The sequence below is a fragment of the Mizuhopecten yessoensis genome, unplaced genomic scaffold, assembly GCF_002113885.1.
Source record: "Mizuhopecten yessoensis strain PY_sf001 unplaced genomic scaffold, ASM211388v2 scaffold11065_1, whole genome shotgun sequence".
NCBI lineage: Eukaryota > Metazoa > Mollusca > Bivalvia > Pectinida > Pectinidae > Mizuhopecten > Mizuhopecten yessoensis.
This window is the reverse complement of record NW_018408861.1, coordinates 82,806-98,741: the sequence shown is the minus strand read 5'-3', so window position 1 is coordinate 98,741 and position 15,936 is coordinate 82,806. Positions and strand designations below refer to the sequence as shown.

At 37.8% G+C, this 15,936-nt stretch overlaps 1 protein-coding gene across 5 annotated transcripts in view; it reads left to right on the top strand.

The window, feature by feature from the left end:
* The first annotated feature begins 4,113 nt into the window (after positions 1 to 4,113).
* LOC110465227 (golgin subfamily A member 4-like) overlaps positions 4,114 to 15,936 on the top strand; it is an 88,467-nt gene continuing 76,644 nt past the window's right edge. For 4 of the 5 annotated variants that reach the window (XM_021520909.1, XM_021520906.1, XM_021520907.1 and 1 more), the window contains exons 1-2: positions 4,114 to 4,455; positions 7,583 to 7,687. In XM_021520909.1, the coding sequence (XP_021376584.1) occupies positions 4,345 to 4,455; positions 7,583 to 7,687 (216 nt within the window). In that variant the 5' untranslated portion in view covers positions 4,114 to 4,344. The remainder of the gene's footprint in view (positions 4,456 to 7,582; positions 7,688 to 15,936) is intronic. The other variant, XM_021520904.1, reaches the window with a different exon arrangement.

The following is a 15,936-nucleotide window of genomic DNA, read 5'->3' as shown; positions in this document are numbered from 1 at the left end:
GAAGGTCCTCTGTACGTAATCTCCAAGGCATACCCTCCGTTCGCTATCTCTAAGGAAGGTCCTATGTACGTCATCTCTAAGGGTAGTCCTCCGTTCATACCCCTAAGGATAGCCCTTCGTACCTTATCTCTAAGGAAGGTCCTCTGTACGTAATCTCTAAGGGATGCCCTCTGTTCGTTATCTCTAAGGAAGGTCCTCTGTACGTCATCTCTAAGGGTAGTCCTCCGTTCGCTATCTTTAAGGAAGGTCATCTGTAAGTAATCTCTAAGGGTGGCCCTTCGTACCTTATCTCTAAACAATGTCCTCCGTTCGCTATCTCTAAGGAAGGTCATCTGTTAGTAATCTCTAAGGGTAGTCCTCCGTTCGCTATCTCTAAGGAAGGTCCTCTGCACGTAATATCTAAGGGTGGCTCTTCGTACCTTGTCTCTAAGGAAGGTCCTCTGTACGTAATCTCCAAGGCATGCCCTCTGTTCGTTATCTCTAAGGAAGGTCCTCTGTACGTCATCTTTAAGGGTAGTCCTCCATTCGATATCTCTAAAGAAGGTCCTCTGTATGTCATCTCTAAGGGTAGTCCTCCGTTCGCTATCTCTAAGGAAGGTCCTCTGCACGTAATCTCCAAGGGTGGCCCTTCGTACCTTATCTCTAGGCAATGTCCTCTGTACGTAATCTCTAAGGGTAGTCCTCCGTTCGTTATCTCTAAGGAAGGTCATCTGTTAGTAATCTCTAAGGATGGCCCGCCGTTCGCTATCTCTAAGGAAGGACCTCTGTACGTCATCTGTAAGGGTAGTCATCCGTTCGCTATCTCTAAGGAAGGTCATCTGTAAGTAATCTCTAAGGATGGCCCGCCGTTCGCTATCTCTAAGGAAGATCCTCTGTACGTCATTTCTAAGGGAAGTCCTCCGTTCGCTATCTCTAAGGAAGGTCATCTGTAAGATATCTCTAAGGGTAGCCCTCCGTTCGCTATCTCTAAGGAAGGTCCTCTGTACGTCATCTCTAAGGGTAGTCCTCCGTTCGCTATCTCTAAGGAAGGTCCTCTGTACGTAATCTCTAAGGGTAGTCCTCCGATCGCTATCTCTAAAGAAGGTCCTCTGTACGTCATCTATAAGGGTAGTCCTCCGTTCGCTATCTCTTAGGAAGGTCCTCTGTACGTCATCTCTAAGGGTAGTCCTCCGTTCGCTATCTGTAAGGAAGGTCCTCTGTACGTCATTTCTAAGGGTAGTCCTCCGTTCGTGACCCCTAAAGAAGGTCCTCTGTACGTAATATCCTAGGGTGGTCATCTGAATGTTATCTCTTAGGATGGTCCACCGTAGGGTGACACTCTGCGTTGATATCCTAAAGGTGGCACTATGTACGTAATCTCCTAGTGTGGTCATCTGAAGGTTATCACTTAGGATGGTACACCGTAGGGTGACACTCTGCGTTGATATCCTAAAGGTGGCACTATGTACGTAATCTCCTAGGGTGGTCATCTGAAGGTTATCACTTAGGATGGTACACCGTAGGGTGACACTCTGCATTGATATCCTAAAGGTGGCACTATGTACGTAATCTCCTAGGGTGGTCCTATATACGTGATATCTTATGGTGACACCCTGTTTATAATATCCTAGGATATCTCTCCGTACGTAATCACTTAGGGTAGCACACCATATGTAAAACCTTATGGTTGTTCTCCTTGCGTAAGCTCTTAGGTGGTCCTCCGAACATTTTCTCTTAAAACAGCCCTTCGTGCGTAATCTCTCAGGGCGACTCCCCGTTCGTAACCTCCAAGGGTGCCCCCAACCTCCATATATAATCTCCAAAAGTGGCCGTCCCTCCGCAGGTTATCTCTAAGGGTAGTACATCGTATTCAATTCCTTAGGTCGGCCCTCCGTGAAGTTTTTGTATGGTGTTCCTCCGTACGTATTTTCTTAGGGTGGCCCTCCGTGCGTTTTCTATTAAATGACCTCTCCTACGTTATCTCTCAGGGTGGCCCTCCGTGTTTCTTTTAAATGACCTCTCCTACGTTATCTCTCAGGGTGGCCCTTCGTGTTTTCTCTTAAATGACCTCTCCTACAATGTCTCTCAGGGTGGCCCTCCGTGTGTTTTCTTTTAAATGGCCTCTCCTACGTTATCTCTTAGGGTGGCCCTCCGTGCGTTTTCTTTTAAATGATCTCTCCTACGTTATCTCTCAGGGTGGCTCCCTAAGTAATCTCGAAAGATGGCCTCCGTACATTTTCTCTTAAAACGGCTCTTCGTACGTAATCTCTCAGGGTGGCCCTCCGTGTGTTTTCTTTTAAATGACCTCTCCTACGTTATCTCTCAGGGTGGCCCTCCGTGTGTTTTCTTTTAAATGACCTCTCCAACGTTATCTCTTAGGGTGGCCCTCCGTGCGTTTTCTTTTAAATGACCTCTCCTACGTTATCTATTAGAGTGGCCCTCTGTGCGGTTTTTTTAAAATGATCTCTCCTACGTTATCTCTCAGGGTGGCTCCCTAAGTAATCTCGAAAGATGGCCTCCGTACGTTTTCTCTTAAAACGGCTCTTCGTACGTAATCTCTCAGGGTGGCTCTCCGTTCTTAAGCTTCAAGGGTGGCAAGCCGCACGTAAGCTCCAAGGGTGGCACTCCGCACGTAATGTCCAAGGGTGGCCCTCCGTACGTAATCTCCAAGGTTACCTTCCTTACGTAATCTCCAATAGTGACCCTCCGTACGTAATCCCTCCAAGGGTAGCCCTCTGTACGTAATCTTCAAAAGTTGCCCTCCGTAGGATATCTGTTCGAGGGTAGTATATCGTACCTAATTCCGTATGGTGGCCCTCCGTGTGTGATCTATTAAGGTGTTCTTCTCTACGAATTCTCTTAAATGGTCATTAAGGATGGCCCTCCGTACTTTTTCTCCTAAGATATGGCTCTTCGTACGTAATCTCTCGATGTGGCCCTCTTTTCTAAATCTCTTAGTGTGGCCCTCCGTACGATATCTCTTAGAGTGGCCCTCCGTACGATATCTCTTAGAGTGGCCCTCCGTACGATATCTCTTGGAGTGGCCCTCCGTATGCAATCTCTTAGGATGGCACTCCGTACTTAATCTCTTATTGTATTCCTCATACGTAGTTTCTTAATGTGTTCACTTCGTAATTTATCTCTTAGGATTACCCAAACCTTATCTCTTATTGTTGCCATCAATGCGTCGTCTCATAAGGTGGTATTGTACACAGATTAGGGTCACTCTCAATGCGTAATCTCTCAGGATGGCCTTCCTCAAGCAATGTAGCATATTTAAACATTCCGTAGGGTAGCTTTCAATATGTTTATTATTTTCAGTGTGGTTCTCGATGCATACATATTGTACAACAGACCTAGATAACATTTCGTCTTCCATGCATTCTTAATTCAAATTTATTTGCAGGACAATTCTATTTACCCCCCCCCCCCCCCCCCCCCCCCCCCAACCTTACATTTGGAGATGTCTTCCATACTTTGATATGTAACTTTAACGATATTTGTATGGTGCAACCTGACACACTGACGTCTTGCATCAAGTGAACACTTCGTGATATTGTGTTATAAGTACTAGCGCTAGTACATTTACCTAGCAAAGTAATAAACTACTGCTATATTTTTCTCTGCTATGAAGAATCACTGTGTATTACATAACTCATCGTCGAAAGAAAGTCGCTACCTGTCCGCAAGAATCGTTAATCCGAAGATCCGGAAGGTGTTCCTGAATTTTATGTAGTTTCTCCTGTTACGGTGTAAATTACGGTGAGTATTTTTCATTAATCCGTAAAAAATCATTATGGTTACAGGGACTGAAAATATTTATCTGTAGCATCATGGACTAAGATAATCTAATTCCGTGGTAGCATATAAATGTCACTGGCCGGGCATAACACTTTAACGCTTAACATTATATAAGTTTATATTAAACTCAAACTTTCATTTCATACAATTGATTTGTAATATGGTTTAGAAAAGAGCCGTACAGTTCTTTAAAACTATCGTGTTATTTGACCTGCATTTGGACATATGAAATCGTCTGTGATGTCGTGGTGGGCAGCCGTGTTTCATACGTACTACATGTGTCACATTGCGCAGACCGTATCACAGAACTACTTATCAAGATATTCATGCGCGCGCACCTATGTGAGGGAATGGGAAACATGAACCGGTTCGTGTACGATCATCCGATGTAAACTACGAGCCAGTGACAAAATGGACCCATAGCAGACGTGTTTTGTGATTTATTTACTATGGTATACCAGATCTACTAGTATTTTGGATTTATTAGTCAGTTTGTAAGTGTGTCTACCTGTGGTAGCAGGCAGTCCGTCCGCGAAGGACTCGCCGTTGTTTTCGTAAACAAACATGGCTTCGAAGTGTCAGAAATTTCAGCCGAACATTTTTAATAAGCTGAAATGTCAGAGTTGCTTCGGAGCAAAAGATATCCATTCTGCCGAGGCTCTGGAGAATAACAAAGTAAGTAACATGCTGTGTTTACGTTTTGCACAGGCGCAAAGGTCAGCCATCGTGACCCGTAATCTTACCTGATGGTCTAGCCTACCTGTAAGTCATAACCTCGGGATGGGAGTGGTCAGTAAGCAGGTTAATATTTCTGTATGTTGAGGTCAAGATTTTGACCAGCTGGGTGTTTTTCTGGTCCTTTTATTTTAACGCCTTTTAGACAATCTTTTGTGGAGCATTACACAGTATAGGAATGTACTGTACAAGATATGCAACAGTAGAGAGCTTTATTATATTAACTTGTGGGAATTCTTTTACACGACGTCGAGTACATTACTTTTGTTATTCTGGTGTATTTCTTGTATTTTATGTTAGCAAAATTTCTGAACTAGTAAAGTGTCCGTAGAAAACCTACATTTATAAATAGGTGCTTGTATTGGCCTATAGTATTTTCTTTTCACATGCTGGATTATTTAAAATAAAGTGTTTTGTTTGACACAATTCAAGAAACAATATTTTACATTGAATATGATGATGATACAAGCTTTCCAGAATTTGTATTTCAATGAAACATATAAGTAAATTTAAGTATACCCCAGTAATTCTAGACAAACATTTAACACTGATGTAGTACGAATAATTAAGTAAGATCAACAAATTAATTTAATTGCAGGACTAATAAGTTGATAAAAGACAGATAAATCATTAAAGAAAGTAACATAATCACAAATTCTAGGGTTGATTCTGTGAGTTGTATTAATGTTAGGGTTTGGTACATACTTCAGAGTTGGCTAGTTCACTCCTAGAAACTCGGAAAATAAATGAAGTTTGGGTGAATAAATGTTAAACAGTGATATATGATGTAATGATGTCTTTTTAGGTTTAGTGTTATCTGTTTTATCCTCAATTACATAACTTTGAAAACAACATTTCGATAGCAAACTAAAGTATCACACGATGTGTGTCTTTGACGTGTATTATAATACGTACATGTTGTAATGGGTCTGATAGTATAGGTAAGTATGTTATATTTGTGTGTGTGAAGTTTTAAGATGTAAATAGTATGAATCAACTCTTGACATAGTTTTGAGATGAGTGTGTCTTCTAATATAGTGTACACAATAAAGGCCTGTATTCTCGCTAATTATTACTGCTATATATATTTAATGGAGAAATGACAACATTCCAACACCCCCATACAACCTCGCTATTCCTGTAACTCCACAACCCCCACAAACCTGTACTGAAGTGTCCCAGGTAGTGTTGTACCTGTACTGAAGTGTCCCAGGTAGTGTTGTACCTGTACTGTAGTGTCCCAGGTAGTGTTGTACCTGTATATTATTGTGACAGGTAACCTTCACACCTGTCATTGATCACCTACATATATTTGACCACAGGTATACAGTGGGGGATGTTCTACAGTAGAACATTGTTGGGAACACCAGGTGTGTCTAATAACCAAGAATACATGCAGACATAACAGTCGATTCCGTTACACAGCAGGCAGATGTTGATTCTAGTACCCAACTACCCGGTTTCAGCATCCATTGATTACTAGCTATAGATAATTTATGCTGTGGAAAAGCATACCTGTTGACAATGTCACAATAGTAGACTATAGTTAAAGTAATTTTTGAACAGTTTTAAAGTGCCTTCAAGCTTGGGACATTGTTTTAAATATCTATGAATAACAAGTTTGTTAGTCCTAGCAGATCTAGGACTGAAGATACAAGAATATTTCTTTAACGTAGGAGATACAAGAATATTTGTTTAACGTCGCATACCATAAACATTCAAACATAGCTTCCAACTCCCCCACCCCCAACACCTCAACACATAGACACTAATAACGGTTGCAACTCCCCACCCCGTCCCCTCCCAACAAAAAAAATACATTGGTTATAAAAATAACTTCTACCATTTTACTCCCAGTCATAGAGAGGATACTTAAAATGTTCATTAAATGAATATATATATAAATTAAGATTGATCTACTTCACTACTCAGATTGTGCTGTGTCAGCTACTTGAGCTGTATCCTAATCAGGTGACATGCATAATATACCATGCTGGTGTCCCATCAAGGGCAGATTATTATGGCTAGACCAGGATGGAGGAACCATGTGGATCACAACACCCACCTTCCCTCATTAATACATACCCTGGTTAGAGGACAGGGATTACTCTCTGGTCCTCATTAGTGCCTTGTCAGGGCCCAGAGGAGGAATAGACATTCCGTATTGTAGTTACAACATTCCAACATGGGCTGGACATCCAGTAATGTTTTCACATCTTTCCCCAAATATATGCAGTGAAGAGTTTTTTAGTGTTACTGACAATGTCTATATACACAATTGATTTTATTTAAATAAAACCCCTACTTGTGAAATTATTTCTGTTTCAGGTAAGCATATATTCTTGTATACTTCCATTGACATTAAAAAAACCTTTCAAATTCACTAAAGATAGTATAAAGACAAACAAGTGATTATTCTCCAAATTGTTGCTTCTATTCAATAATCTTTATTCAAAAGAAGAGATGACCATACATCCTAGGAGGAGTCTCAGAACATTCACTAGCGGATGTTGGATCTCATTTCCCCCGTTTATCAACAATCTGTTGTTTAGGCATATATATATATATATACATACAAAGTAAAACAGTTATATTATATTTATATAATGACTGGTTCACAGATGTTATTTGTATTTGTTACAGTAAGTTTAGTAAAAACACGTTACACTATACAGTTGTGATTGGTTATTATCCCTTTCACCCCTATGTAACTTTAGTAGATTCTACCATGCATTGATCTGGATGAGTCCATTATGGTCTACAGTGGTGAAAGGCTTATACTTAACTGATAATTCTAAAAAGCAACCAATCATGAACAGTAAATTATTATACGTAACCTGCGGGTGACACCATTAGCAGAGTGCCATACTGGTTACAGAAGTTATTGTGCAATGTACATTTATCTAGCTAATGATCAATTACCTAGGTTATAATAGTACTGATATTTTTCAAAAGTTCTGGAAACAAAACGTAAAAATAAAATTGTGAAAATTAATTATAAAAAATCGTAAGGGATCGCTGAAAAAGAGCAATTCTAATTTGTTGGAATGTCATGACTTGATTTTAGGACATGGATGACACGGATGAGAGTGTAAATGTGAGCCCTGTTGGTTGGGTTGATCAGTTCTGTAACTTAATGCTGGACACTTTCATCAGTAAGACAGAGCCGGTGGTAAGTTGGTTGCATCGGAATGGGGTATGCAGCCAACAAACTTATATCCATCCCTGACTTTTCCCTAACATTATAGACACATTGATTTTTGCTAGAAGTTTATAACATGCTGGACCATGTTGCATCATTGATGATAGAAATGATTTATTGGGATTGAATTTTGCATCTTTTCAGAATTTGTTATGTTTGAAAAAGTTTGTTTTGTTATCCAGTTTTAGTATTTGAGATGGAGTAAAGATGTTTCGGTACTTGGTCGTTTCGGTACCAAGATGTTTCAGTACTTATTTGAGATGTTTTGGTACTTATTTGAGATTTTGAGATGTTTTGGTACTTATTTGAGATGTTTTGGTACTTCCCAAATGTCATTTCAATATTTTATAAGATTTTTGGCAATTCCAATAACTTTTCAACTTTTTATTTCATTTACATTTTGTGCCCTGTGTGTTGCTGGTTTTATAAATTTTATGATTCTTCTGCATTCTTTGTCTTTACAAAGAAGTATGGAAACATCCATTTCTTAAGTACCGAAAACAACCAGGTATGGAAACATCTAGGATTCTATGGTACAAATAGTTTTGATTGGAGTTCATAATTTTATTCTTTTCTGTGTTTGCGTTGGTCCTGAATTTCTGTAGACTTTATTTAAAATCACATTGTTATGATAACATAAGGGTTGCTGTACAATGTTGACAGAGCTGTATTTGCATGCCTTGTTCTGTTTCAGTAAAGCTGACAAGTTTGTGTCTGTTATTTTAATTCTGTCACAAAATTAATACCTTTTATCAACAATACGACTGTACAGTGAAATTAAGAATGCTTTCAAGATTTTATCAGAACAAATATATTGGGTACCTCATGATCAGCTGACTTTGATAAAACCAAATACAAGTTTATTGTTAATGTAACATAGTGAAATCTGTTTATTGATTTTCAGTATCTTAGAAGATCTTGAATCTTAAGTTGCTTTTCTTTCAGAAACTCAATTCAGCATGCTTTTCAATATATTTGTAAATACCATATATAATAATAACCATTTGTTACAATGTAAGAGAGTTTTTTCTCATGAACATTGTACAAACTTGTTTTTTAGCATGATCCTCCTAGTCCATACGGTGAGGAAATCAGATACATTCAAACACAAATAACTTTAAATGTTAATTAATATAAGAACGAGTTTAATATGTTGCAGATATTTTCTGTAGAAAATAGAAATGTCTTATGATGTAAGATAAGTAATCTTTCACGAATATTCATTTAAAATTGTTGACGAACCTGATCTGATATAAAGTTGTAGAGGAGCTCTTTCTGACAATTCCTGAAACCTTTGCATCTTCCCATTCTCCTCACCATTGTAGGAACAAACAAAGTAAAGATACATTTATATCAAATTCCTTCTCTCTGCTTTAATATTCAATATTGTCACTTTTCTAACAGCTGGTTTGGTGGTAAAGATGATTAAGATGTTATAATTTTCATATGTCAAGTAATATTTTCAAGAAGAGTGAACTGTAGTTTGTAAAATGTAGGTCTAAATCAATGGCTGAATGAAGTTTGATTTGGAATATTTCAAAATCGAGCAGAAGTACATTGAAATATGCTTAGACAAATTATCGCCACTTTTATGAGGAGTTTTGTGAAAAAGAAGTTCACAAAGAATCTTTTCAATATCATAAATTGTAACCAGAAACATGTCTTGTATAAGGACAAAATGTTCCCCCTGTGCCACCGTATACGTAGCTGTATTCTGCGAAAAATCGGTGACATTGATCAGTTACGACTACTTTTTAATTGACGATTTTTAATTGACGATGTATTATGTAACCAGGTCTATAGAAGCTATCACAGTCTAATATATCAGGTATTCCTTTTTATAACGTTGCATGATTCTTTTGTATTTTTATTTCCTTTTCCTTCAAACTGATGAAAGGAAATCATCATACTGCAAGATTTATTCATATGATAATTTAGCCTATGTTTACCGTAGTATATACAACTTTAGCCTATGTTTACCGTAGTATATACAACTTTAGCCTATGTTTACCGTAGTATGTACAACTTTAGCATACACTTTTTACACTACATCTGATACTGTGAGTTTTATATCATTAGATAAGCATTTATGAAGAGGATCGTGCTGTATAATATTTTGAGATTGTTCTTCGTCGATGAACATAAAATACATATAATTAGGATTATACTAATTTCTTACAAAGTCCTTTTGACAATTTTTGTTAATTGACTAAAAGATATTTGTTATGTATGTGTCACTGTTGCTTATTTGGATCCCTGTTTATACAGTTCATGTATAGTCATCAGCTAAACATGTGCAAATGCAATTTATGATTTATGACCAATTTTGTTTATATTTACCATAAACAAACTAAAAAACACAAAGGCTTCATTTGTAATCTACAATTTTTGAATACTTTTTATATGCATATCAGATGATATCTGTGGTTATTTCTTCAGTACGAACTTCTCCCCACTTTTAGCATGCTGCGTTGTACACCCACAAAATTCTGTACACATATATAGTTGTATGCCAATCAGGGCAGAGACTGTATATTACAGGTCTCTGATTAGGCTAACAGTACTGTACACATATATAGTTGTATGCCAATCAGGACAGACACTATATTACAGGTCTCTGATTAGGCTAACAGTTCTGTGTTGATAATTTAAAAATACCCAATTGTCAAATTATTATGTATTAGTTGTCAAATAACTGTCAATCAACAGTTCGTATGTGTCCACATAGAGAGGTCAAGCGACTCTAAGCCAGTATTTGTCAGTCATCGCAAACTCGGCTTTGAGTCCACAAATGAAAGTACTCTTTGTTATGTATGTACAAATAGAAAGGCAGCTAAACAGCTAGAAAGTTAATCCTTGAATGTGGCTTTTTTCTTGTCAGCAAGATCCAGATGGGGTTTCTGAATGTGTAGATTTAAAGAAATTTGGTTCCAGATTGGGGCTTACATTATATTATCTGGGTGTGTGTCATTACTTTGTATTGGGTATATCTACTGTGCGAAATACATCGGGCAGAAAAATTAGTTCAATCACTAGAAATAACAATGTGGTTTGTCATACAATACGGGCCAGCAGTCCACTGCTGGATGTATATATGCTGATACATGGAGCTAACATTTAACTCATTAACTGGTCATAGGAAATTCCAAATTTGTTGATTTTTTTCAGTAATTGTCACAATATGCTTCCTTTCTTTGATATCAAAATAAGCCTGTAAATTTATGGTGAGTTAACTGAATACTTTGTTCCATCATTTTGTTATAACGACAACGAGGGGTCAAGTCTGTGAGGTTGTTACTATAGGTTTGTAGTAGTATGTGCAGTAAACAGGTCAATCAATACATTATTGGTGGCAACGATCAACAGGAACCTGTACCCGAGATGTAAGAGATGTAAACAGGAAGTTATTATTATGCAAGTAATTATCTTAAAGTTTGAAACAGAATGTACAGATATGTTAACTGTCATTTACAGGGAAGAAGAAACTTAGCATATCATGCCATACCTCAGCTAGACTTACTATGTGCCAAGTGGAAGTGTACATGTCTGTTTAGAAGTCTCCTGTTTTCATGTTAAGATTTATATAAATGACTTTATTTTATGCTTCTGCAATAAAGTGAATTTGACATGAACTGTTGGCTTCTCTGTCCCTGTCCATTCATCAGTACAACCTCTTGGTTAGAATTTGCAATTAGCTCCTTTACTCAAGTACTAACAGTCCAGCAATCATGACATTTTATATGTTGATATCATTTCTTATTTTGAGGAGTATTATAGCAATATTTCAAATGTAGGTCACTGTGACTTATAGATTTTAGCTTCATTGTGTTTGATAAAACTTTGCATAGAGCTCCTTTCAAATTTCATCAAACTTTTTTTTTTTTCAAACAGGCATGAAATTTTAACTTGATTATACATCTTGATGGGAATCACAGGAATATATCAGATTTACTGACTTAAGTTTGAATTCTTGCTTCGTTCTGTTTCATTAAAGCAGAATTGCAAGTATATGTATGTTTTACAAGCATGTTCTAGTTCAGAAATATTTCATAAAGGTTGTTTATACAGGACTAATTGAAAGGTTTTGGAAAACTCCAAATGCTTGGGTGGTTGATAGTTTGGCTATTGTTGATTTAAACCTGTGCACTGTGCTTTGGGAACTTTTCCCAACCTTCTGCACTGTTGCCCTGCCCAGGACGTACACTCCCAATAAAAGATCCAGCATAGGATCCCCGGAGGAAACACTAGACACCGGGAACAGACATATTCCTGTAACCTAAGGCGTACATATTTTTACAAGATGTCAGACTGTGATTATCAACAAGTTTGTATTTAGGTTTTACTCATCAGTATTCCAATACCAGGTCTGTCTGTTTTTACAGCTATCACATATTTTGTTAGAGATTGGAACTTTATATTTCTGTTTTCTGATGTTGCTGCACATTCCTATGATTCACCAGACAAAAAAGTCTACGATGTTTTACAGTTCTGTAGAACTTGCAATATAATGTTTATCTGAAGGATAATGCTGTGTTACTCAATATTTAAGGTATACCCTGTAGCTTTTAGGATACTTATCATAAATATATATATATATTTGGGTGTACAGGATATACCTAGGTACCTCCAATACTCCATGTAACCTTTTAAATACTTACCATAATTTATGTTAGTTTCAGTGTAACTATGATACTCAACACACAGTTACATGTAACTGTAGCTATGTGTAGGTTACTAACATACTCAGTAGGGTAACTACTGTACTCAGTGTAATCTGTAGGGTAACCACTGTACTCAGTGTAATCTGTAGGGTAACTACTGTACTCAGTGTAATCGGTAGGGTAACTACTGTACTCAATGTACTCGGTAGGGTAACTGCTGTACTCAGTGTAATCTGTAGGGGAACTACTGTACTCAGTGTACTCGGTAGGGTAAATACTGTACTCAGTGTAATCTGTAGGGTAACTACTGTACTCAATGTACTCTGTAGGGTATCTTACATACTCAGTGTACTCGGTAGGGTAACTACTGTACTCAGTGTAATCTGTAGGGTAACTACTGTACTCAGTGTACTCGGTAGGGTAACTACTGTGCTCAATGTACTCGGTAGGGTAACTACTGTACTCAGTGTAATCTAGAGGGTAACTACTGTAGTCAGTGTAATCTGTAGGGTAACTACTGAACTCAGTGTAATCTGTAGGATAACTGCTGTATTCAGTGTAATCTAGAGGGTAACTTCTGTACTCGGTGTAATCTATAGGGTAACCACTGCACTCAGTGTAATCTGTAGGGTAACTGCTGTACTCAATGTACTCGGTAGGGTAACTGCTGTACTCAGTGTAATCTGTAGGGTAACCACTGCAGAACTCGGGTGTAAAATGTAGGGTAACTACTGTACTCAGTGTAATCTGTAGGGTAACTACTGTACTCAATGTACTCGGTAGGGTAACTACTGTACTCTGTGTAATCTGTAGGGTAACTACTGTACTAGTGTAATCTGCAGGGTAGCTACTGTACTCAGTGTAATCTGTAGGGTAACTACTGTACTCAGTGTAATCTATAGGGTCACTTCTGTACTCAGTGTAATATGTAGGTTATAATTAACTACTGCACTCGATGTAATCTGTAGGGTAACTGCAGAACTCGATGTTAACCTGTGGAACTACAGAATTCAACACCATTGTGCACACAAACTTGCTCATCAGGGTTTTAAGCATATTTGTAGCAGTATTAAGCAAAAAGATATGCTGTGTCTTTGCAATAGGAGAGCAATGTCAATTATTGAATACCCAAAGGCTATAAATACATATAAATTGGATGTAGGTTAATATTATTACCTAAGTAAGGTATAGACAGTGGTCCTACATGTATGTATAACTAAGCCCTAGGGTACATTGGTGCATACTGTGCTGTCATTAGAGGCCGTTGATGAGTGACATATGATCAGTACCCAATAGATCACTGGATTAGGTGACTGGTGTATACAGCTAGGGTGTTGGTGAATTACCTAAATAACCACTACCATCTCATGTATGCAATGTATATAGGGAGTTGGTGAATTACCACTGCCTTCTTATGTACATACAATGTATAGGGTGTTGGTGAATTACCTAAATAACCACTACCATCTCATGTATGCAATGTATATAGGGAGTTGGTGAATTACCACTGCCTTCTTATGTATATACAATGATGTATAGGGAGTTGGTGAATTACCACGTTATACAGCCATTGTATGTAGGTCTGGAACACTGGAAAACATAAAGGGATTTGGGTTTGAGTTGAGAATAATATTGATTTAATGCAAAATGTTTTGTCTTTGTATTTATTCCATCTATTTGTTTCTGTGATAACATCTTAAAGTTCTATACCATCCAACCTACAAGTAAAATTGATCGGACAGAAAAGATGTTCAGGTAATTCAATGCAGATTGCAGAACTGATCTGTCTGACAAATGGACGTCGAAGGTAATCAGGGCAGATGTCGGAGGGCTGAACGTTGATGGCACCAGAAGTCCAAGAGGAGCTACGTATATACTGTAGCTGTGATAGAATTCAGAGCTTATACGTGAAGATACAGGAGAAAATCTCTCTTAAGATAAGCTTGGAAAATTTGATGATTATCCTTGGGTCTCATTGAATATAATGATACTTGTGATAATTTTCCATAAGATTTAGATCAACATCAATGTAAACTAAAGAGTTAATCATAGCTGAAATGAAGGTAGATGAAAACAAACCACACTTGAAAAATTCTTCAGAATTGAATCACACGTAGTGTATGTTAATTTTGAACTTCCTGACCACTCACTCTAGGTTGATAAATATATATGTAGCCATTGATATATTGTGACAAACTCTAGAGATTACTTCCGGTTCTCTAGTGCTCCATTACTTACATGTACGAGCATCCATAGATTCACAACGTTTATTAGTATTCAGTATACAATTCATTACTGCTTAAATATAAAAGAAACCAGCTGTACTGACATTAACAGGCATTTTTTGATAGGACCCCTATAACACCCTCCCTCCCCCTACTAGGACTAAGAGGTATTTGTCAACTAGAACCCCTGAATGACCTAGTTCTTCACAGGAACCCTGTATATCCCAGTTTTAACTTGAAGCCTGAATGTCCTAGTTTTATACTGGAATCTTGTATTTCCATGGTTTACACTGGAACCCTGTATGTCCTAGTTTTAGATCAAACCAAGTTTGACCTACCTGTAGTTTTAAACTGGAATCTAGTTTTACCCTGGAACCAAGTTTGACCTAGTTTTACCCTAAAACCCAGTTTGACCTAGTTTTACCCTGGAACCCAGTTTGACCTAGTTTAACCCTGAAACCCAGTCTGACCTAGTTTTACCCTAAAACCCAGTTTGACCTAGTTTTACCCTGAAACCCAGTTTGACCTAGTTTTACACTGGAACCCAGTTTGACCTAATTTAACCCTGAAACCCAGTCTGACCTAGTTTAACCCTGAAACCCAGTCTGACCTTGTTTTACCCTGAAACCCAGTTTGACCTAGTTTTACACTGGAACCCAGTTTGACCTAGTTTTACACTGGAACCCTTTATGTCCTGCCTTCTGTTGATTGGTCTATTCCTGGCTGTTGTACTAGGATATCCCTATAGTAATGGGGACGCATTATTTCTGATACACATGTACTACTGTGATGTTATAAGCACATTAACCGTGAAAATTATAAAAATGCATTGTGAAGCTGCTGACACACGGATAAAAGTCCTAGTCTACAACACTCGAGGTACAAGTCATGTCATTCTGATGATGTCATGTATGATTAATACTTGTAGCATCTGGATAATGCGTAGTTTTAGAAATATCCACTATTCGCCATATAGCACAAGTACAAGACCCAAAGATTTGCGAGTCAAAGTTGTACCAGTAATTCATTTCAACAATATTTGTAGAGATTTTGATACTCTATAGCCCAGCTTTCCTTGTTTTGCCTTTGGAGAGTGTCTTGAGGTTTATCAGAGGACGTACTATTGGCCTTCAGTACTTGAAGCTTTGTTTTTGTCAATATCTAATGTTACCGTTATGACATCTTCAATGAGACCAACATTGTTCTGGTTTTAGTTTTGATGGTCATGACGTCGTTGATGAGATCAGCACATAATTTATTCAAACAGCATTTGTCTTGTTTTTTTCATGGTCATGACGTTTTTGTTGAAAACAACTCATCAACAAACAACTGA